Source organism: Pyrus communis, chromosome 9 (genome assembly GCF_041283825.1).
Source record: "Pyrus communis isolate YQ-2024b chromosome 9, ASM4128382v1, whole genome shotgun sequence".
Lineage (NCBI taxonomy): Eukaryota > Viridiplantae > Streptophyta > Magnoliopsida > Rosales > Rosaceae > Pyrus > Pyrus communis.
The window spans coordinates 8,926,657-8,950,790 of record NC_142573.1 but is presented as its reverse complement, the minus strand read 5'-3'; the positions used below and the strand labels follow the sequence as shown (position 1 = coordinate 8,950,790).

Sequence of the window (24,134 nt, the reverse complement as noted above, 5' to 3'; positions counted from 1 at the left end):
CTGCCTTCTAAGATCACCGGAATCTGCTTAGTTTCGAAGTTAACAAAGCGGGAACTGTGACTCCGTAAAGAAGAAAGAAGGTGGGGACCCCTAAAGCCAGCAGGGTGACACGTGTAATATCCGAGAAATAGACATAAATGATCAATTTTCTTAATCTTGTGACTAAAATAGGACAAACCACTCATGTACATGCCCACCATGCAACTCCATGCACAAAAGCAAAATGACTACACACATACAAACGATATGATAATGATTGTTGTTGTTCATTATTTGGGTTAAACGGTCTGACCAACATGCTGGTTTGATATTTAATATGGACAAGCATATTAAAACACTACAGGCTTTGGACATGATTCATGTTATAATGTTATCGATACTTCAATTACATAGTTATCAATACGTTTGAAGTTGAATTCCACATTCCAAGTAACTGATGATGGTTATGTTAATAATTTAATGACTAAATTTTTATTTCTTGAACACGTAACCTTTTACCAGTAACCTTATATTATCTTCAAATTACATGAACAACCTTGCATAAATTATTTTACCAATGACTGATCCTAGCATCTCTCGTTTGTTGAATTATTGGTCATGCACTAAACAAAATCAATATTATCTAATTTAAAATATTTTCATTCAATTTTGTATGTACGTTCAAATTGAAAATAGACATTTGGAGAGAAAAAATCTGGTTACAAAAGGTTGGTCCTTTAAAAGATCTATGATCTGCCTAACTCAAAGGCAGAGGACTCCAAATCCAAGAACTTAGGCCTCGTTTGGTATATAAGATTGAGTTTGAATGAATAAGCCACTATTTAGAAGGTTATCAATCTAGTCCTAGACACGAAACTAGGCCGTATATTCATGGAAGCATCCACCAATTCCAGTGAACATTCAAAATTATGCAATTTAACAACATAAGTGGAAAGACGGTAGCAGCTAATGATATACATGAAACTTGGTATAGGCAGTGAGTGGCAAAGACAAGCAACTACAAAGGCACTCTACTTAGTCTTCCTCATAAAATTAATTGTTATGTTTCTATGGATTTTCACACGATAAATTATATTCTAATTGCGGATATGAACTTAGAGATGCTAAAAGCTTCAATGTAGATGGAAATTTTTAAGCTTCTGTCCGAGACGCAGTCTTGTCTTTCCTCCCCGCAAGAATCCTGGAAATCTGCAGGCCTCTGCTGAATGCCTGGTTGAAGAGGATACGTGTTTGGAACTCTGATACAAACGGGAACCATGACAAAATGGCTACCGGCATGAAGATTACTAGTCCCATTATGTAATCGTATGCTCTTCCAAGCTCCTTGATTGATTCCCAGAACCCTAGCCCTTTGAACATCGGCCTGCATGCTTGTCCGATCTTGAAAGAATGAAACAAACAATTGGTTTAGTGAATACAATTAGGAAAAGTTTGGGACATTGTTTCTAAGCATAATTTTGAGACAGGTATTTTCGAAATGAAAAAACTCTCGACGCTTAAACAACATAAAACATTTAACTTACCAGAAGAAGGGCCCAGCCTGTGGGTAGAAAGGCAAGGATTGCAGCAAATAGATCTGAAATAGTAAGGCCGCAAACAACGAATAGGACAGTCATGACTGACATGAAACCAAGAAACAGAAGCGCTTTCAGAATTCTGAACATGAGCTGAAAGTCGGTGCCAAATCTTCGTCTACCCATGGAAACCATCTGATGGAAACATGCAAAATAAGCAACATCAGATATATCATATCATCAGAGAAGCAACATTTTTATCTGTAACCCACTCAAAACCAAGTCCAAACAACCTTTGCATCAAACATACTTACTAGTTATTAATGATTTTTATTCGCATACCTTTAAAACGAGAAGAACAGTTACCATAACCACCCAAGAAAGTCCATAAACCTGCAAAGAAATTGAAAAAAAGTCGTAAAAATTAGGCCTTAAGGCTAAACAACTATTTATAGGCCAACAGGAGAACAACTAGTCAAATATAATAGAACACGAATATTACCAGTAAACTCTTGCTGTGATGAGCTATATCAAGGTGGTAAACAATTCCATATTGGTAAATAAGGAACCGAAGCGCAAGTATTATCTCAAGAATTCTTCCCCGGAAAACTGTGTATTTGAGGTGTTCCTGTTCTTCATCCCACCATGATTCCCAACTTTTGTCAGGTGATATCCCAATACCACCACGGTTTCCCATCCACCTCTTCCACTCTGTCCAATCATCTACAGTTTTCTGCCAGTCAAAGCTGGACGGATTGAATATGAAAGGAGCAAACAACCACGAAGCAACCAGAAACCACAAGGAGAAGGTGATGAACCAAAAAAGATTTGAACTCCTATAAGATTCCCCATAGACTCCATAAACAATCAGCAGAATCAGCAATTCCAACCCTTTCACAAAGTGACTGCGTGAGTAGAGTCTGTAATTCTCGGAAAACTTTGCATGGACGACAACAAAACCACGGCCAGTTGCACGGTATTTAGATCCTCCGTGTAAGATTGTCCTTCCATAGTAATGGGCTTTTGTTCCAAGTTGGAATGTGAAGAAAACAGAGGCCAACTGCAGCTGCATGATGACAAAATCACCCAAGGCAGTGCGGAACCCTTTCTCTAGGCCAATTTCCATTACCATGGGAAGCACAAGCAACAAGCCCAGTTGAAAGACAGACTGGGTAGCCAAAGCCTCTTCGAAGGCTTTGTTCTCATGTATGGCTGGACTGTCCAGGATCTCATTCTCTAACCCACTCATAACCATGTACATACGTCCATATAAAAACACATATACAATCAGCACAGTTACCTGAAACAATATAATGTCCGTGTCAAGCTGCAATACATAAGTCAGTTGTAAAATACCACATCCCTTCAAGCAGATAAACACAAAAAGCCAAAGACAACCAAAAGACATCCTCAAAACTCTAATAATGCCCTTCCTATTTATACAATTCTCAGATTCAATCAATTTATTGTGAATACGGCTGGCCGCTTTATCATCTATAACTATTGTACCTGTCATGGACATTGTCAGTAACATATATAATCATCTGAAAAATCTTCTCTCAAACATGAATTAAGCAATGCCAACCTAGTCCTATAGACAAAGGATGGATTAATGAAGTACAGAGACTGCATTGACATCTGACATGTTGTCTGAGAAATCTACTCAGTATAAACTACTAATGGAACAAAGTAAATCATTAGACAAATGAGATTAGTCTCGCTAGCATACCATACTACTAAAATAGAATCCAATTGTTGTGAAGTAAAAGGACAGCATTCTGAAGAAATCAAACCGACGCCCAAGCCGGTAAACATCACGGCTAAGTGTTTGTTCTCCATTTCCATTTGAAACCTTAGCCTCAAAAAGTGATATTTGGTTCATTCCCACGTCACGCCCCTTGCCTACTTGGATATACTCGTGATGCGTTATAAACCCCCCACGCATAGTTGAATTGTACCCTGAAGGCATCAACACAATTAATCGACAGATATAATACTAAATTAGTGGATGATCGTGTTAAGAATGGAAAATTACCTGCAAATATATCCTCGCTCAAGTTTATTATTTTTGAAGCTTTGCTTATGCCACCCCTTGTTATGTGGAAGATTCTATCAAATATATCAGGATGACCATAATGGAACCGTACCCTGTCAAGTTGGAATGACATTAGACAGGTACTGGAATGGTAATAGTAAATAAATAACAAACAATTGAGGATTGGATTACGATTCTGGTGGCTAGAGTTAAATGGATATTAGTCCTCCCACCACGCCCAAACCAAGAAATGAAGTACATAACAGAATTAGAATGTGGCTCAGTCAAATGTAATTTAAGGCTTACCTCAGTGGATTTGCCAAAATTCTTTGGCCAATAGTTACAAAACTGGTCTCTTGATTCGACATGAACCAAGCAAGTGATGAAACACTGTACATTAGGAAGGAAAAGAAAAATAAGCATATAACACTACAATTGCCACTAATCATCCCATTAAGGTCCATAAATTTTGAGCGGATATATTGAAAGGCTTACCTTCCAGTGAAAATATGCTCCCTTAGACCCAATATTGTGGGTTTTCGGTTCCCACGACGACGCTTTAGGAATTCCTCCAACACATTTCTCATTTTGAAAGCTTCTTCAAAGTAATTATCCTGGAAAAAGAGGATGAATAAAGCACAATATAACACCCTTTTTTCCTCTTTCAGGCAATAAGAAGGTAAAATGACCGACTTTGTATATAATTTTTTACATAAAGACACAAGGAGAGCTACCTGATTCATGTCTATTGTCTGCAGGGCTTCTCCGCGAGTAAAGATAATGGCATGGTTTTGATTTTCAGGTTTTCCTTCGCCAATATCTGTAGGAGGACCAGGAAGCTTGATGCGGTATATTTCCTAGCAATGCAAGAAACAGAAGTATTAGTTATCAACTGTTAGCTACATTCGATATGGCTCATATGAGTGCACTAATCTCAATACAGGTAGGACGGGCCAGCTCTTAATTACTCTATTCTATGTGTGGATTCCTGGACACTTGTTTATAGATGAAGCTTGTCTACAACAAAATGGACATCTAATCAAAAGTACTATTACAATATATACATTATACCGCCTAATCCTTCTCTACTTTCACCCAAAAACGATATATACATTATACAACTATGTTGTATAAGAATAAGTTTCTTCCTTTTTTTATATCTGAAACTCTAGCTCTCCATTACATTCTTCTATTTTATTTATTAAATAAAATATTCCAAAATAAAAACCACAAATTTGAATTAGTAATTATTTTCCCACAATAATAAAAAAAATCCAATTCATGCACAGATACATACATTACAGAAAAGAAGATAATTCAATAAAATATTTTATATACTAGAATAACACAAATTTATTACTCAACAAGAACCAAGATTAACAGAACAATTCACTTTCGCAATAAAGCTGATTCCTTCCAGTTTATGCGCATAATATACTTCAATAGAAAAAAAAAATTAGTAGCTTTATTTCCCGTTCAAGGCACATACTACTATGCTATGCACTGTTCAGTGTGTATAGAACAAGCAGTCTTTTTCCATACCTCATCCCATTTCTCACCTCCCTTGACTAGAACAGAAAAGTAAGTTTTTTGGGGTCTTCCATTCACTTGCTCATCGATTGTATCTATGTAAGCAACACGTAGAGATGGATACCTACAAAAAAGTTTACATATTAAACGATGCCATCAACAATTTAAATAGCAAAGGAATCTACTCATTGTTCATCCTATGGCACTATTGACTCACGTTAGCATCAGCTTCAGGATATTAGTGTAACAACTTTTATCCCGAGCTTCAATGGAGTTTTTCTGAGCACCATAGATCTGACAAGAAACTACATATGTAAACTTCAAATCTGCCAGAGCTTGTGCACGATCTAGAAAAGCCTGCTCAGCCTGCTCATCATTTTCACTTAATCCTGAGGTTTGGTAGCCTCCCAAAAACTCTGCAACATAACCATATGCCACTTTACTAGCTTTTACAAAATTTTGGAACCAAAATCGGGTAACGTTGCTCTTGAAACACATTATCTGTTACAGAAACCACTAACCACTATCTCCTGCTGTTTCCAGGACACACTGAAGGTCTAAAGCCCTCCTATAGTACATCATCCCTCTCACTAGCAGAAAAATACAGATTAAAAGTATAAGTTAACATATTTAAATGATAATTATACAAGAGACCAATTTACGCATTAATCCAGACCTGTTCTAGAAAGTGTCTGTGCCCTGTAAGATACCCACTGACGGGTTAACTCTGATCTGTCCTTCCCAGGAATCTCATTCTTAGGATCTTCTAGCCGTTCCTGGAAATTTGTCCATTCATCTAATTGGCAATCATAGTTGGTTGGCAAGGGTAAGTTCAAGTCAATTTCAAAAAATGAAAAGAATAATGCAGATATGAGACTGACACGCACCAGGATATATTTTCTGCAGGTAGAACAAAATTGAGATTCCATCCTCATTTTCTTTATTAAGTTCCTCATCAGAATAGATGACATCTTCTTTGTAATAAGGAGTCAGAACACTGAACCATAAATCAGGAAGAATATTGAACTCATTTTAGCAATTATCAGATCCCGAAGCATAAAAGAAAATCTTGAAAGAGGAAAGAGACATATATCTTCAACACAAATGTTGGAAGAAAAACCATATTGATCTTTCAACTTCAACCAAGTCTCAAAAACATGTCAAAAGGGGGGCTTTTTTGTTATTTCCTTATTCCATTTGGTTGCCTAATTTTACCATTGACAAACTTAGCGTTTACAATGACAGACCTGAATGAGAGCATGTCACGAACTTTGGGAGCACGTGGCATGTTCATGAATAAGGAGTTTGCAAAGAAGGTGATGCGCCTGCGAGCATCCAAGTTTTGAGGGACATTGATGGCAGACTCCTTGACGGTCAAAAGCAAATGAAGTCTGACTACCTATGTTAACATAAAAGATGGTAAGACCCAAAAATCTTAGATAATCAGTTAATGTCAACAACAAAAGAATGTCTCCCAAGGTTACCTTCTCACTCCAACCCTTATCTCTGTGGTCAATCTTAAGCTTTTGAAACCTTTGCTCCTTCTTGACATTTTGAGGATCAACATTTTGAGGATCAATTGTATGTGCTGCCTCCAGTATTCTACACAGAGAAGAACAAAACCATAAAAGCACAGGAGATGGAAAGGCCCATTTGGTGGTTATGACAGTTTTCTGTCACCAGAATGCACTTATTTCTTAAAACTCACTCATGGCCGTTGATCATAACATCCTGTGTGATAATCTCCATGATATCTTGAAGGACATTGATTATCTGACGCATGGAATTTTCATCATTCTCATCTGCGACTAGCTGCCAACGCACCAACTTAAGTACTCAGAAAGGAAATGTATAATGTCTACATTGTCTAGACTATCAGTTTATTACTGAGAAACTCAGCACTAAAAATTTTAGAAAGGCATCGAAGGAAGTATGTTACCAAGAGCTTTAGAAATTTCTCCAACCGCTCGCTAAGAAATGGCAGCCCACTCATGCGGAAATTAGTCAAAAATATTTTCTGGTCTATACTACGGACAACTTCATAGCATATCCACTTTACAATCCTGTTATGTAAGATGAAACATACTTTATAATAGGGAGGATAAAATTGTGCAAGCCGATTCTTGTTATCTATGACCTTCAAACTGGTATGCTTCTGACTTACATCTTATCTGCTTGATCTTCCAAAAGGTCATTTATAATATCCGTGAGTGTCTGATAGCATTCAATTACCGCTGAGTACATGTAATCATCACTCTCGATCTTTTTAAATAAATCCTCATCTGTCTTCCCCGTAAAATCTTTTGCCATGTCTAATGCTATCGGAATCTTCACATGTGAAAAAAACAATAATAAGAGTTACTGATTGGGTTTGTACATAAAATTAACATACGAAGGCATGTAAAATATATACCTTGCTAGCAAGCAAGAAAGGAGGCCACTGGACAACAGACAGATCACTTGACGAATATGGAACAAGCAGCAGATCTCTATCTCTGTACGGTTTATTTTGAATGGATATAATCAGCAACTTGCCAAAACTGTGTTGAAAGGTAAATTAGAGAGCAAGAAGCAGTTAACCTATTGCTGATAAGGTCTTCCCATCGCATTGAAGTTATGAATTGATTCCACACCTGAGAGAAATTAGCAATGTCCTTTCGTTGGCGTTCCTCATTCTGCCACATCAAAGTGTCTACTTTTAGTCAAAGACATGGAAGAAAAAAGATTTCAAGTCATGTTTTTTTCATTGACAAGAAGTACCAAACAAATTACCTGCATCAGTATGTGGTGTGCAAATCATTTATGTATGGTATGAAATATATGAGGGGCAAAACCAACTTAAATTCCATGTAATATGGAGCAATATGAAAACAGTGATTAAATTAGTACCAGCAATGGTCCTTTCTCGTTTGCATCCTCAATTTGTGACGGCATAAGACGATTACAGAAAGCAGAAGGCACAGACTCAAACCTGGACCTCAACATCCCAAGGGTCCGTATCTGAGAGACAAATAGTTATAAAGGGTTCATTGGGAAGAAACCAAGACTAGCTGAGAGCCTGAGACAGATATAGACACGTTAAATGTAAAACAGAGAGAACAATTTTGCCACCAACCTCACCCAAATGGCTGAAGGCTCCATGAATTCCACCAAAGATAGTAGAAAATATTGCATACCATATTTGAGCATCCATAAAATAAACCTATACACCAATAATCATTAAAAAGTGATAATTTACATAAGCATGTACAAGAAATGAAAATTTTATCACATGACAGTTTTCACTCGAACAGAATTTCTTCAGCGGTTCACTTACCAGGACAATTGGAGCCCATATTGCAATAACAACGCCAATATTATGAGTTACTACAGCAGTTCCAAATGTGAATTTGTAGTAAGCACAGGCTACAGCTAAAAACATTTTAAGTAAAAGCGGTATGGCAAAGTTTGAAATATTACCATTTGGAAAGAACTCATGCCATTGATAATTACTTATAGGCATCTTCATTATTATTTTTGTTGGTGCAACAAGTGGCAGTATCTGTTATCGTAATATACAATCAGATTAGTAATAAAAAAAATATGAGTTCAAAGGATCCTGAAAGGAAAAACGCTCTATAGTAACTGAAACATGGCCCTAAAATAAAGTGATCACACCCCAAGAAAGAGAGTAGTTATACCCTATTTCTAGGACCAGGTATACATGAATTCAGCATTTGGGCATCAACTTGTCAACAGGAAGTTAATGAAGTTTGGCATCTATTTACCATGTATACACTTACGATTCATACAAATGAGCACTTAATGTTTCACAACTGGACAGGGTAAAGTTTCCTAGTTTAAAAAGAAAATTATTGTTGTTCATCTCTAGGTGGAAGGCATTAGGAGACAAAGGTAGCAGAAAAAATAAGAAGCAACATTAATATAAAATTTGAGTTCTAGAAGTACGAGTTCAGCCTAGTGGAGTTGAGTACTCGAGCTGGCTAAGACTAGAAATCGTGTGATGTTCTTTAAATATGTTGCTTCTGGTTTTCCAGAATAATCTTTTCCACTGGCCAATGAGAACAAAGTCAGGTAACTTAACATTTCATCGTACCTTTCTCAATGGATCTATTACTTTCTTCTAACTTTTTAGGTTATACATTATGTGGTAATCTTCAAATATGACTTACAGGCTATAACTGATTTGGGAAAATATTAAGAAAATATGTAATCCTGATCATAATTCTATACATGGTGATATACCATTTGAGATTCAAGGACTATCACCCTTATGTTGAGCCTGTGTGTGGTGGTCAAGGAATTCTGTTTCGTGTTATTGAAACTTATAGAATTAGCTCGGCCACTTATTTGTGGACTCAGGCTGCTATGCATCTCAAATTTCATAACTCTTCAGTTTTAATTTCAGGAGCTAAGTGAGTTTATGCACACACAACAGATTGTACATGTGCGGGTGTGGTTAAATCATACAATACCTAAAACCTAAATGTATATGCCAATGCCTGCTATGGATGTATGTGACCATGAATAAGAAATGGAAAATAAAAAAACGGTTTAAGATCAGAAAGAAGAATATTGAAGAGAAACCACCTCCACATAATAGCTGAACGATAGCTTGCTGATTAGCAGCATGATCCAAAACAGTGTATATCTGAAAAGAAAGGTAATTCTGTTAAAATCAGAACAAGGGGACCAGAAATCAAATATCAATAGTAATAAGTAATGAGTGGAAAGACAAGCAGCAAAATGGCGAACCCCCTCAGAGCTTTTCCCACTCACATTCAACACCCCACTGTCAAACGATGAAGAAAAATAATAAAAGTGAAGATACTTTTTACTTACTTCAGCAGTGAAAAGACATCCTCATGAAGCCCTCTTCCTATATACAGTTTTGGCTGTAGTATGGCCAGAAACACACCAAAAAAATCATTCAAATATCCATAACTCAAGCAAAAATAACAGAGCAAAAAGATATATCTACAACCACAAGGCAACAAGAAATTTGTTTAAGACATGCTTGCCTGAGCCCACCACATAAAAAGAGTGACAATCCTCCAGTTTGAGCGCTCTAGGTGCCTCCGTAAAGGTGGAAGAAAAAATAGCACAGCAGCCAATATACTAGGAAGCAGATAGAGCGCAACAGCATAATTATAAAATGATTGATTCCGCCAATCCCTAGCCCAACTGCTGAAGAATTTTAGAAGTCCTGTAGGACTCTGCACAGAACTAGAATAACCAATAGGCAGAACCACAGCCCATACACCAGCTACAGCAAATTTCAAGAGGTATCGTAGTATTTGTGTGAATTTCAAGCTCTTCCAACAATGCCAACTAAGAATTATATCCAGAGTGGCTGAAGAACATATATACACAAGATAAGAAAGTGTAGCAGAAAAGTCAGTAAATAGATGGCATGCCATTAGAGCAGAATATAACGGTACACATTATACGGAAACAGATGCCAAGAACACCCACCTTGTAATAAGTTGAGGAAAGCACAAGTGATGAAGATGCTTAAAACACTTCTGAAGACATCCGCATCAAAGAAAGCAGTCAGAGAACCAGAAGGACTCCATGCAACAATAAGCATAGCCTAAAAATCAGAATATAGTGAGGCACATTCTTTACAAGAATTGTATAGAATTAAAAGAAAAGAAATTCTCCAATCTCCCTTTCATCTTAAAAACACATCCTTTTTTATCTACGAAACATATCAACCTCACTTTTGTTCAGGAGTAGCAACTTTGATTCAAATGGAAAAGCTCCCCCAAAGAAAAATGCCACACACTCTTAGCGGCAGAGATGACAGTTTTTTTCTTAAACAAAGCATTACCCTATTTTGCCTCCATTCTGAATCCTGTAACTTCCCCCACCACCTACCCAGCCTGCCACTGCCAGTTTTCCACCCACCACATCCAATCCTCCTCCCACAAAACAAAACAGAATATAGAAAGAGAATACAAATTCGTATCTTTTCCATCGCTCTCAAATTCCATCACCACCACTTAAGCTTGCATAGATAGGAAATTTTTACTTTGTTTTCTATTTAGTATAGACTATAGTGTTCCTATATTGTTGGTTTCAAGTCCACTTCCATAGAGGACTTCAAAATCCAAATTGCTTTGAAAATTAAACAAAACAAAATCTATCATCAAAGTGACATCTTATGTCATGTTAGTTCTTGAACAACTCGCCTGATATGAATTGAGGTGGGCATGGAAAATGACAACATCATAGTATTATAACAGCATACACAGCTGATATGGGTGATTCATATGCAAGGGAAGTGTATGCTTGTTTTTCCAATCTTGTTGATATGGATAGGAGACGGCAGGAAAGAGATATGCTTGTTTTTCCAATCTTGTTGATATGGATAGGAGAGGGCAGGAAAGAGAGTACATTATTTGTAAGATCATACTGAAAATCGAAAAGCAACCAAAAGGTCGATTCTTACCATTGTTGAAAGACACTTACGACGTGGAGTTTAGTGTATATCAGGATTGTGTATTTGAGAACTCTAAGGGAGTTTGGAATCATTACTCAAACTATAAACATATAATTATAAATTAAGACTACCTGGAAAGCCAATATCAAGAATATCCACATTCGATCAAAACTTCTGTAGAGGTGCCAAAATGTTCGGACTTCTACAAAATTTGTTTTAGGTTTCCTCCTCCCACCAGCAGCTTGATTTGGCCTCTATTAAACATGTATGCAGATGAATACAAATTTATTAAGAAAAAGGAAAAAAAATCCTATGCATGTGCAGACACAAATTATGTTCATGTACGCAAACATTGTGCATTATGGACATGTTTCTGTGCACATGTAGCACGCAGAAAAGTCCAACTCATAAGAGAAGAGGAATTTTAGTAAACTTTGTTTCTTCTGAATAAAACATTGGAATGAGATATTAAATAAAATGTTTCCGAAGATGTCTAAGTTGACCATCCCCCACCCAAAGTTATAAACAGACAACCTCAACAAAGATAAGTACCTCATTTGTTGGTTGAATCCCATCTGAATGCCTAAAAAAGTCTGCTTTAAGGTCCATTGGCCACCCTAGCCTAAAACATCTGTCAGACCTAGAAGGAATAAACAGGCCTTTCAGCTATTTATATCTGAATGGATCGAAAGAAAAATTTACCATCAAAGGTACTAACCAAAAGTATTCATTTAGATCATCATAATTTCTCCATCTTGAATGACTTGCCTTGCCATTTTTGTTTCTCTTTGCTTCCTTTGCAACAAAAAAGCGATTCAACTTTTGAATTACAAAATTGTAATAAAAATGCTTCTTGTGGAGAAATACAGGCAGTAGAATACAATCCTTACCTTGTACAAGACCTGGTAGATAGGAGTTACAACATCCCTCAGAAAAGATTCTTCATCCCGTGCTGTTGTTTGGTATATTTCTCCAGTAGCTGGATAAGCATTGCTAGATAAAAGTCCATATACCTCTTTGGCCATCTTAACAATTATGGAAGAAAAGTGTTAACAAACCTTATAAGTTTCAGGACATGTAAAAGTGAAACTTCTGAAAAAGTTGTGTATTAAGAACAAGCATGATTCTCTACAATCTTACAGTATTATATTTATGTCGTAGATTAGATTTTTATGTTTTACCTTGCAACTCGCTAGTATGTACTTATGGACTTTCATTTTGTTCTTCTACTGTTGTAATAAATGGTGAGGAATTGGTTTCAAAATCAAGTTTGCTATCAGGAGGCTAGCTATAATAAGAAACAAAGAAAATAATGAAAACTACTATAGGATTTGGCCATTCACTCCAGACCATTCATCTTGATAAGCTAATATGAAAAGAAAGCATACATACCTGATGGAAAATATAGCATAAGCATTCAGGCATGAACCGAATATTTGAAGCTTCACCCCATATGAGAAGATAGAGCGCAATGTAAATAAGTTCCAATTGTTGTCTGTCATAACCTGAAGGGAACCTTAAAAAGTTGGGGGAGGAGGGAGGGATAGAGATGCCAAATGAAAATTAGTAGTGCTGAAAAGGTGACAACTCTATATGAATTCAAATTAAGGCATCAAGTTATAATTGATGGTATTTAGATCGCTCACCTAATATTTGTTTTACGATGCAAATAGTTAAACCAGGAACGATAATTCTTAAAAATTTTCTCGCTCAATTGTTGTATAGTGGCACTTTTCAACTGCAATAAGCTTTCTGTTAATCTTTAATCATCACGTAAAATACAGTCAAGAAAAATGGGAGCATGTAAAACTCAAAGCAAAAAATAAACACAAAGCATCTCAAAGGAACACAGATGTACCTCAGTGAAATTTTCAAGATTTCTATGTCTTACGTCCATGTTGGCAAGTAGCAAGAGTAAGTGTTCCCTCTGATTCGCCACATTTCCTTTCTTCAAACCACAAAAATGAAATTTCCATTAAGAAACTTAAGGTTAGCATACCCATAAAAGTTTTGGACCTAGGGCATATAAGAACCAAGGTCAGATGAAAGAGATGGGTATTTCGGGCAGAAGTTACCTGAAACCCGAAAATAGAAGAAAGCCAATCGAGTATATCATTGACAGGTTTTATCCTCTCTGTAGGCACTGTTGACTTGTCATCAGGATTCGAGGGCTTAACATGAAATCTTGGAAGACCGTTCACATTTTGTAGAGCACGGAGCGCTGCTTTGATCTAATATTTTCAGGTGAAAATTAGACAATAAAGCAGTAAGCAATAGAGAAAAATAATATTTCATGAAACGAAATCAGAAAGGAATGGAAATCACATATACTGCGCATGTACAACCTCGGGAAGTTCCATAATTGCTGGTTTAACACCAACATTATAAAGCGGAAGAATGTTATAGTTGACATACTGCTCCCTTTTCTTCTTGACATCTTCAGCCATCTTCAGTGTCTGTAACGACACAATTATTTTCAGTACCTTCTGTATCAAACTGTCTGTTAAGGACTTGCGCATCCCCAAATCATAAAACTCAAACCTGTTTGTCTATTTGGAATTGAGGTACCACTGTCATGAGCACATCATACAGTACTGTTGCAATCTGACAATTCTTAGCCATCTCTTCCCTTCAAGAGTTAGTGTCCAAAAGTATAAGATACAACGATTTATCCAATTAATCAAGCATATCAAAAATCAAAGACAAGCCTTACGGTTTCTTTGTGTACTCTCCATCTTTGATATTTTTCTCATAGAATTGGTGGTAATACTTCAGAATTTCTTGTGGATCAGATCTAGCAAGCTGATGTTTTGTCACTATTTCGTCCTGCAACGAATAGAATTTTAAGAAATATAAAGACACTTCAATTCATTTTCAAAAAGCACTTCATCTAACATAAATATTGGTAATGATATTTTAGTGTTAGGATTAGCCTTAAAAGATTATTTTAAAATGGTAGCCTGGTATGAATTGTTCCCTTATTTCCTAACAGCTTAAAGTTTTGGGTCCAATCGTTGTCCACAATGGAATCAGAGCTCTAATTGCAGGAGGTCTTGAGTTTGAAACTTCTAATCATGGAAGACAAAGGATAAAGGAGGTAAAGAAGAAATAAAATAAATCTTGCCACATTAACGTACAGATGAAATCACAAGTTAACTATTCATACACACACCAACAAGAAATATAAATGAAGTGCTAAGATCATACCAATCTTCACGAAAAAGAAAATATAATACAAGAAACCATTAACAATTTAAGGGTCTACCTTTTCAAGTTTGTTCAAAAGAAGTGTCTTAAACTGTCGAACACCACGTCCACTTGATGTTGGATCCATCTTGTGTGCCTTCTCAAATCCATGGAAGCGGCCTGAATGCACAAAAAATATCAACCTAAGAGACTAACATATTCCGCCACTGCCATCAAGAAATTGCTTTCTGCCGTACTCAAAACATACACACCAAGCACATTACAAGCAACAATGAAGCTCACTTACCAAGCTAAGCAGGAACACTTGACACAAAGAACATTAAGATTCTATCCGCATTGGAAATATAGATTAAAAATATTATTGATGGGAAATGAAAGTCGTATTAAGATTTTCTGCCATATATTCACGTTTGAAACAAAATAGCACCTACAGTGAGAAAAACGTTTTATTGAGGGACAAAGAAACAGTAGAACAACAGAAAACTTCCAACAAGAGGCATGTATATGTACACTGGAGAAAATTTTCAAGCCAACAAGAAATGCCAGTTATACGGACTTCATCACCAGAATATAGTTAAATCTAACTGAAATGCAAGTTTTCTAGTTCGACTAAGTTGTATGATGCCCATATACCAATTATCAACCAAGTCACTTCTTTATCCGGGCTTCCGACTGGTGATTGAGGCGAACCAACCAGGATACAAATCTGGGGTCTTCCTGGATGGATTGACCCTACGACTAATTTACTCAGGCCCTTTCCCACTGACTTCTTCCTTCATTCGGAGAAGTCATCAGGAATGGAACCAGTGGAAAATCGTATGCAGAAGAACAATAGTATGCCATCAAAAATATTATGTGGCTAACATTCCAAATTTTCTTTACAGGGCTTTGATTTCTCTTCCACCTACGGTCTACCAACCATACTTCCCCTCTCCTTCTCCTTTCACCAACTAACATGGGATTATCGCCATTCGTAAAGAACGGTAAAGCATACATGGAGGAAATAATGAATACCGAATTCAACAGTTTAACATTTTGTTCCAAACTATGCACACAAAAAAATTCAAACTTTTTCTTGTCAATTGTTTCCAAACAGTATTAATTGCAAACAAACATAACAGTGAGGGCAACAATAACATACAGAGATAAGCAACCCTAGGGTTGTCCTTCTCAATCTCATCCGCCACTCGAAAAACCGGAGCAATTGAGGGAAGTCCCGAGGGAACAGTTATGTTGTCCAACGACTCGTCCTCGTTCGGCAACTCCAAAACCCTTGTGGGCATTCTCGTCATTGCCCTCGACAATGACCGAGACGGCCCCCGGAACTCGTTCTTCGTACCGCTGGAGCTCGCCATTTCCGAAAAGCGCCGCCAATCCTCGGCAGCCTCCTCTCGGTTTTAGCTCTCACTGATTTCAATGTGGGTTGTTGCGAATTAAGGAAAGATGTCATCTTTTTGCTATTCAGAGAGAGAAATATAGGGGGGGGGGGGGGAGACAAAGAGCGAGATACTTTGGGAGGGAGGGGGGGAAAGGGAAAGCAAAGTGGGATTTTGCTCTCGAAGCAAGAAAGGAATTGGTGCTGCGAGGGTTGGGTTTTGTTTGTTTTCAGATGCTTTTTGAAGTGCTTTTGCTTTTGGAATTGGAGGATTATGATAAACAAATCTTCAATCAGCTGCCCGGAAGTGCTTTTGTTTTCCTGGGTGTTTCTGCTTTTCGGAGAGGTTGCTTTTTGAAATCAGCGGAGTTTGCATAGTACTGGAAGTTAATAGGGCGGGAAGGGAACCATGACTCCGTAAAGAAGAAAGAAGGTGGGGACAGCTAAGCCAGGAGGGTGACACGTAGAAAATATCCAGGAAAATTTTCTAGTATTTTTATTTCCATGTATATAAAAGGAGAAGATAAATTTGTTAAGGCAAGTGGCATTTTTCCACAGTAGTGAAAATATGTTGTGCCTTTATATGATGGTCTGCGTTCGAATTCGATCGGTGCTTAATTTAGGATCTAACTTACTTACGCTATCGTTTGACTCAAAAAAATTGATAAATAAACAAATAAATTTGTTAAAACATTTATAATGTCAAAAATGCCCCTTTCTTTCAACTTTTGATGAGTGAAAATAAAATTTCAATTAAGTAAGTGCAAAATAGTAAAAATGCCCCTTTCTTTCAACTTTTTTATTTATAAACTTTTGATATTGTTTATATTATAATAATATCAATAATTCAATTACATAGCTATTACTATGATTGTAAGTTGAATTCCACATACCAAGTAACTGGTTATGATAAAATTTTAAATAGCTAATTTTTATTTCTTGAACACGTAATTTTTTACCTGTAACTTTATATGATCTTTCCATTGCATGAACAACTTTGCATGAATTCTTTTACTAATCACAATACTAACATAGAATTTTGATTTGATTTTGGTTGTTAACGAAACACTTGGATGAAAAAGGTGACTTTGGTTGATTAGATGTTTGTTAATGCTTTTCTTTTATCTTCTTTTTAGCAATTGGGAATAGGGGTTGAACCTTGGAGTGGATACATAGGGTGAGCTTTTACCATTGAAGTGTCCTCTGCAAGAATTCAACTATTCCTTTAGTTAGGTTTCCCAACAAAAGTTAGTCATTTGGTGTGAGCGGAATAACGCATCTTCAACATCTATAAGAAACCTCTTGCTACAATTCTTCAATTCATCACCAATACGATTCGGTGTCGATTGTACTTTAAAAATTAAGTCTTCCACCATTAACACGGGGATCTTCCATAATTGGAATATTGTTGCTCCTTAGGCTCAAAGTTGTTTGTTGTCTTCCCCTGCGCGGGTTAGGCTTTGGTTTTCACGTTTTCCCTTTTACTTATTGGTGCTTTGAGTTTTCCTCATGTTGTTATCTTTTATTATTCTTTTTGAGCTTTGCCTTTATTAATATATTCTTAATTTAACCCCCCCCCCAAAAAAAAAAAAAAAAAAAAAAAAAAAAAAACACCAAAAGGTCTGTGAAACTGAAGCATCATTAGTTAAGAAAAGTCATTACCTCCATGGCTACAAAGCATGGATTCTTGTTCTTAGATTTACTAGCAAATAATGGCAGTAAAGGATATGCTTACAGCTCAAGACATTACAAATTTACGATGTAAACATCGTGAAAAACACCCAGTTGGGAGGCATCTACATGTAAATGAGGCAAGGAATCACCAGAGGATTACTTAACATGGTGGAAGCATTTATTGGCAAAAGTGCTCATAGCAGGATAAATTTTGGGTTTCAACTGTGGTGTTATATTCTTCTCTCAAGGAGGAAATATATATACAAGTACAAGGATATTCGGTATATTTAATCCCAATTATCGGAAACATTAAATCCCGATTTTAGGTACATTCATTAAGACCAACATATATTGAATTCCTATCGTATATTGACTCACGCCAACAATATTGAATCCCTATGGTATATTGACTCACGCCAACAATATTGAATCCCTATGCTATGTTGACTCACTCTAATATTCTTCCTCAAGTTAGTACTTAGATGTCTCTTAAACTCAACTTGTTAAGTGAGTCATGAAACACTTTTACGAACACCGCGTGTGTTAAAACATCTACTAGCTGTTGTTCAGTGACTTCTGTCCTCACCAATGGAATGTCTACTAACTGAATAGCTTTTCATTGATAAAATGTCAATACACCTAAACATGACACATTTCAGGTCAATCTTTGTAAATATCTCAAGGATATTGACATATTATTAACCAGTCGCGGACGCGGCGTCTGTGTTCCAAAGAGATATACTGCCAAAAGGATATTTGTGAGACATGCAAGCAATTCTATTGGGCCAAAAAGGCTTATGAGATATGATCTTGTTGGACCACGTACGTATAGTCGTCATGTATTGTGTATGTGACAGCTAATGGTTCTAATTGCCCACCAAAGGTTTCCTTATCCGTGTGTTCTTCTTCCACTTGTTCGGTTGCTCCTCATGTGGTGAAGTGAACAAATGAACATGCTACAAAACATATCCGCATTAGCTACAACAACGATTGATTGTTCACTATCAAGAAGAGAAACTTCAATAGGTTTAACTGATTAGAGTAGTTCTCGCATTGAGTGAGACCAGCGTAGAATCAGGTGAAACTAAAATACATAAAGTCTAATTCTTTTGTAAAAAGTATCCTACATATGATGTGATCGAAAGATTCCTACATATTTCTTTCTCTTCGCCATCTGAGTAACTACTTATCTTTGAAATTGTCATACTTGTGTATATATGATTGACACACTATTTTTTTTCTCCAACATTTTCTTATGAAATGTTAGGTGTCACCAATATGTTGTATAAAGTTTGTGAAGGTAATTTTATCTACTAATCAAAACTTATTAATCATTGATAGTTATACTTTTTATGAATAGGGAAGGGCGGGGGGATTCAAACTTTGAAATTCTTCCCACAGTCATTTGGTCATTGGATTTTGTTTGTACCATACTCGACCAATCCTGAAACTACAAAATACCTATCAACTTCATACCTTTAAGGACCCACTAAAGGATTCATGCAGAGGCACCCCTGCCAAAGCACAAGAGTTTCTCTCTACCCAGGAGGCTAATCACATCACGACTCGTGTCAGCGTTAGAATAAAGCTCTTGGAGTCCCACATCGACAGTTGACGAAAGCCGAAGATTCTCCTCAACTATAAAAGAAGATCATTATCCTACAATTAAGGATGAATGCCATTACTGTACTTAAACTCATCATTAGAACTCACTAATGATGATTATGCTTGAACATATGTATTGTGTAAACCCTTCACAATTAATGAGAACTCCTCTATCCCGTGGACGTAGCCAAACTTAGGATGAACCACACACATTTTGTGTTTGTTTCCCTATCTCTATCTCTTACATATTATCCTTACTAGGTAACCGGAGCAACCGAGCGATCACAAACTTGACACTTTACGTTGTTCTAAAGTGTTACTGATTTTGTGCATCAACAAATTTCATATTGAACCAGTGGACATGATTTCTTCCCTTGTTTGAACAGCAAGCTCTTCTCAAAGAAAACACACAGACATATCCAAATAATCCCACATACCAGTACTTAGGATACTCAAATACGATATATGATAAATTAGTTAGATGAACGATTTTATCTCCCCCGTCTTATCCCTTGAAACTCAAAATTACTCGTCCAAGGTGTTACCAAGCACTAAACCTTGTTTCCACATGATCGAAAAAAAAACCAAAAGAAAAGACATTTGATTACTTGCTATTAATGGTAAATCCGTGCAAATGATCATGGTGGTGTACAAGTTATAAATTGCACATGACCTATTTTTCTGGCATGATTGGCTTGCTGATTGTTGTGTGCCTGCAGCTTTCTAGAGATGTTCTGGTGAACTGATTTGGTTAATTGCCAAAACCCAGAAGGAACCGCATGAAGGTGTTCCTTACGTACGAGTGGCTTTTCAGAAATGATTTATATTGCATAGAGATTTCATTTGCCAAACGGATAGTCAAGCTTATCTTTTTGTTATTTGTCTACATGACAAGTGAGTATTTTTTTTTATTATTAGAAGGCTTTTTAGCCAACATAGTTATTGAGATTGACATAATTTCTCACTTTGGTCTCTAACAATGAGTTCGTCCACAGTAAATGGTCCTTTCGTAAAAAAATCTATGACTATCGTCGTTAAATTGTCATGTGAGCAACCGTTCGACCACCTTTAAGGGTACTTTTGTTAAACCAACCCCTCCACTTAATAAGGATGTCGACAGATTTTTCACTACCAAAAATGATTTACGTGGACAAACTCAAGGATGACTTTTATCGATTTTCATTGTTAGGGATCAAAACAATCTCAGGGTACATTTTGACTAAAAACCCTTACTAGAAACAATATGACTATCTTAAACTAAATTAAGAGGAGAAAAGGGTTTTCAAGTGGTCTAAACAATCTTGTTACGAATGTGTCCATATATGATCTGTTCTGTTGGTGTAGTTTTTTTTTTTTTTCGAAAATTCTGTTGGTGTAGTTTGGCTGGATACAAGCCAAAAGAATGATGCGCAACATCACACATCAAAGGAGTACAACACATTAATATACACTCTAAAAATATGTGATCCTACTACTAATGGCGTCAAGAGAGTTTGATATAAAATATTTGCTTATATGCACACAATGAGTCATCACACATTTAGAGTATTGGACTTAAATGGGTTAAGTTGAGACGCTATTAGTGCATGATTAATAGTGAATCGACAATTACCGACTTTGTGACATAATAATTGCTATCAGAGTTCGGCTTGGAAAAAAGCAAACAAGTTCAATGTGGAAGACGCATGGTCAAGAAGACTCTATAACCAAGGGCCTGAAGGCAATTCAAGCACATTTTTGGAAGTAAGTGCCAATAAATTATCAGATGAGGTGGAGTTCCAGGGACCATGCCATTCTTGAAAATAAGTGCTAGTGTTGTAACAGATGGGTTGCCTTGGTTTGAGTCTCACCAAGGTAGAGATCGTTGGTGTAGTAATTAGCTTGATACAAGAAAACATATGATGTGCAACATCCAACATCGAATGAGAACGATTATTTACAGTGTAAACTAGGTAGTCAGCTACTAATTAATTCGAGTCCTACAAAGTGAGCGTACCATCAAGCATCAACTAAAGATAGGTGTGATAGTTTGGGGTGTCAACTAAAACAAGCTATCCCGAGTCATGTAGGAACAAGGTTCAAGTCTACTGGTCTGTTAGGATGCAGCTTTCCAGACTATGAGAGCAGCTCCACTGGGGCTTGATAGCTCGGCACCCAGTCCAAAAAATGGACCGGGCTCCCTCATTTCTGCTCCACCCCAGCCCAAGCCAGCCCAGAATCGACAGACTTGTTGACCGGCCCATCTGTTGCCATGCTGACACTAGCGTGGCGTCTGAGGCCGTTTGAAATTTTTTTTGCGCTAGGCGCATGGGAAGCACACGCAACTGGGCGAGCGTCGCCTACAAGTATCCAGAGCCAGGGCCCGTTTGCGTAGGCGCACTCAGTGCACCGATAGAAAGGCCACGTGGTCGGTCCTGGGCCATTGGATTTCCAACGGTAAAAAAAAATTTGAATTTGAATTTTGATCTAGACCGTCAAATCACAAATCAACGATCCACGCTTTACCCCTAAAAAAAAAAAAAAGGCACAATGGTCAAAATTTTGACCATTGGCCACGTGTCAACTTCTAGGCTGTTGGATTTGAATATTTTTCAAATCCAACGGTCCATATTAATTACCTAAATTAAAATTTATAAAAAATTAATTAAAAGTTGTTAAAAAAACACAGAAAAATTAAAAAAAAAAAAAAATTCTCCTATAAATACCAAACCCTCATTGACACACCCCGACCTCAATCGAGGCATGTTGGCCGTCACATGAGGGTGACGTAACCATGTGCGCTGTGCGGAAGTGGTAATGATATGAAAATGCTAATAAATAAAAATCACTAGTTATCTTACCTTAGACTAGCCTATAAGTACGAGTGAAAATAATTAGAGTAAAGACACACACAACCAGAGCATAGGTATCGAAGTGCAATCCAGAAGACTAAGTAATAATTATACATCTAAAAAAAGAAGCCCTACACTGGTGGATGTCTGTTCGAATCGTCGTGAAGTCCTCGTGAGCCACCAACACGAACTTCTATCTAAAACCTGGAGGGGCGTAAAACAGAAAGTATGAGTGGGCAAAAACAAAACTTTCAAAACCATTTATCTTTTCAAATGTAATAACCCCTCACTATAAAACCCGTATAAGTTCCCAAAAAATAATATTGTAAACATACATGAAAACTATACTCGAGAATAACCAAACCATGTGTATGCCATGACAATCATTTCAACCATGAATAAGTAAGCCAGGTGAATTGCACTAATATAAAGTGACATATTAGCCGGAGTCACTTAATGTGACCTGTACGGTTGAATTAATAACTCAACAATCAAATCAAATCCTACACACGAGTCGGAACCACCTATGTGGTCTGTACGACAGGCTAGGTGTAAATAAGTACACTCAAGTGCTACAATCACGTGAAGGTTGTGCGAAGTATCACAAGTCACCTACGAGTCGGAACCACCTAATGTGGTATGTACAATAGGCTAGCACCTGCCTTGGATCCAAGGTAAGCGTATGGTGCGAGATGAACGATCACGTGAAGGCTAGGCCCTACCCTCTAGCGGAGCACTAATACCGGGGTGTAGGATATAAATCATTGAACGCAACTCATCATAATCATACACACTACCATCACAACCATTGCTATATACTCACCTGAAGCTTACCTGAGCGTCCACATCATCGAGTAGTAATATGCACATCTATAATAAAGCATATTCTAATATGCAATGCATACGACATGGCATTTAAAACGTAAAAACCATTTAAACAATTTCTGGGAAACATAAGGCATATGTGTGTGTGTGTGTGTGTCTATATATATATATATATATATATATATATATATATATATATATATATATATATATGTAACTTAAAAGCCCCAATCACTGGTATGTAGCCGGGTCGTAACCCCCAAGTCTCGCCTGGCTGCGCTTGTTCTCTGGAAACGTCTCACCTATATGTGAAACAACTATTTTAATGTTACTTTTAACCACATAACCATCACTATGAAATAACTTCTCATACGTTGCTCAATTGAGGTGTTTGAATATACTATTGTGGCCTACTCAACACCCCGAGCATCCTCGTATTTTTAGAATAATTTACCGATGTCCCACGCACCCCACACGCTGGCCACACGCGGGCACGTGCCTGGCACACGAACGAATTCCCTAACGACGTTAGGGAATATTTCGTTAAATATCAGCATATACCATCTAAAAACTAATGATGTTACCTTACGCCGTTAGTATATTTCGTCAAAGTTGACAGAATATTCCTTGTATTCTCCGATGGTTTGCTAAATTCCGGCGCCGACCATTGCTGCACTCACCGGTTTTTGGAAAAACTTTAAACTTTAATATCTTTGCCATTTTTTAACCAAATTTCATAAAAATTGTATCAAATTGAAGCCCTAGACGAGTAGAACATGATCTTACCACCTTGAAGTCCTAACACCGACTGAAAAAGGTCGGAAAATAGCTCGACACAACCGGCCAAACTTGAAACTTGACAGACCCAAGGGTTTCGACGTTCTAACCACTCCAAAACTAGCCTAGGATCCTAGTAGAAATGTTTAGGACCCTTTTTGAACTTTAAAATACTGTGAAAGATCCACGATCACGTTGGAGTAACAGGGTACCCCGCCGGAGCTCGCGAGTTCTTGAGTTCCCGGCGTCTTTTCTTTGAACAACTGGTATGATTGGGTTCGTAGGCTTACAAGGAATCCAAAGGTAGTCCTTAGAA

At 37.1% G+C, this 24,134-nt stretch overlaps 1 protein-coding gene across 1 annotated transcript in view; it reads right to left on the bottom strand.

Moving 5' to 3' along the window:
- Window positions 1–846: 846 nt before the first annotated feature.
- The window catches only part of LOC137738779 (callose synthase 7-like), a 37,043-nt gene continuing 13,755 nt past the window's right edge, over window positions 847–24,134 (bottom strand). Inside the window, exons 2-43 of the mRNA XM_088700734.1 lie at window positions 15,873–16,181; window positions 14,790–14,890; window positions 14,238–14,350; window positions 14,066–14,153; window positions 13,870–13,980; window positions 13,600–13,755; window positions 13,383–13,472; window positions 13,171–13,262; window positions 12,917–13,040; window positions 12,415–12,549; window positions 12,243–12,319; window positions 12,077–12,164; window positions 11,656–11,778; window positions 10,555–10,672; window positions 10,101–10,432; window positions 9,922–9,974; window positions 9,670–9,730; window positions 8,539–8,620; window positions 8,396–8,445; window positions 8,195–8,281; window positions 7,969–8,079; window positions 7,660–7,754; window positions 7,493–7,574; window positions 7,244–7,407; window positions 7,019–7,142; window positions 6,788–6,891; window positions 6,564–6,681; window positions 6,327–6,478; window positions 5,967–6,076; window positions 5,756–5,875; window positions 5,601–5,669; window positions 5,297–5,495; window positions 5,092–5,203; window positions 4,284–4,406; window positions 4,045–4,163; window positions 3,856–3,939; window positions 3,550–3,662; window positions 3,244–3,473; window positions 2,017–2,814; window positions 1,857–1,907; window positions 1,524–1,709; window positions 847–1,380 (exon numbers count right to left, since the gene is read on the bottom strand). Of these exons, the coding sequence (XP_088556860.1) occupies window positions 1,132–1,380; window positions 1,524–1,709; window positions 1,857–1,907; window positions 2,017–2,814; window positions 3,244–3,473; window positions 3,550–3,662; window positions 3,856–3,939; window positions 4,045–4,163; window positions 4,284–4,406; window positions 5,092–5,203; window positions 5,297–5,495; window positions 5,601–5,669; window positions 5,756–5,875; window positions 5,967–6,076; window positions 6,327–6,478; window positions 6,564–6,681; window positions 6,788–6,891; window positions 7,019–7,142; window positions 7,244–7,407; window positions 7,493–7,574; window positions 7,660–7,754; window positions 7,969–8,079; window positions 8,195–8,281; window positions 8,396–8,445; window positions 8,539–8,620; window positions 9,670–9,730; window positions 9,922–9,974; window positions 10,101–10,432; window positions 10,555–10,672; window positions 11,656–11,778; window positions 12,077–12,164; window positions 12,243–12,319; window positions 12,415–12,549; window positions 12,917–13,040; window positions 13,171–13,262; window positions 13,383–13,472; window positions 13,600–13,755; window positions 13,870–13,980; window positions 14,066–14,153; window positions 14,238–14,350; window positions 14,790–14,890; window positions 15,873–16,086 (5,808 nt within the window). The 5' untranslated portion in view covers window positions 16,087–16,181 and the 3' untranslated portion in view covers window positions 847–1,131. The remainder of the gene's footprint in view (window positions 1,381–1,523; window positions 1,710–1,856; window positions 1,908–2,016; window positions 2,815–3,243; window positions 3,474–3,549; window positions 3,663–3,855; window positions 3,940–4,044; window positions 4,164–4,283; window positions 4,407–5,091; window positions 5,204–5,296; window positions 5,496–5,600; window positions 5,670–5,755; window positions 5,876–5,966; window positions 6,077–6,326; window positions 6,479–6,563; window positions 6,682–6,787; window positions 6,892–7,018; window positions 7,143–7,243; window positions 7,408–7,492; window positions 7,575–7,659; window positions 7,755–7,968; window positions 8,080–8,194; window positions 8,282–8,395; window positions 8,446–8,538; window positions 8,621–9,669; window positions 9,731–9,921; window positions 9,975–10,100; window positions 10,433–10,554; window positions 10,673–11,655; window positions 11,779–12,076; window positions 12,165–12,242; window positions 12,320–12,414; window positions 12,550–12,916; window positions 13,041–13,170; window positions 13,263–13,382; window positions 13,473–13,599; window positions 13,756–13,869; window positions 13,981–14,065; window positions 14,154–14,237; window positions 14,351–14,789; window positions 14,891–15,872; window positions 16,182–24,134) is intronic.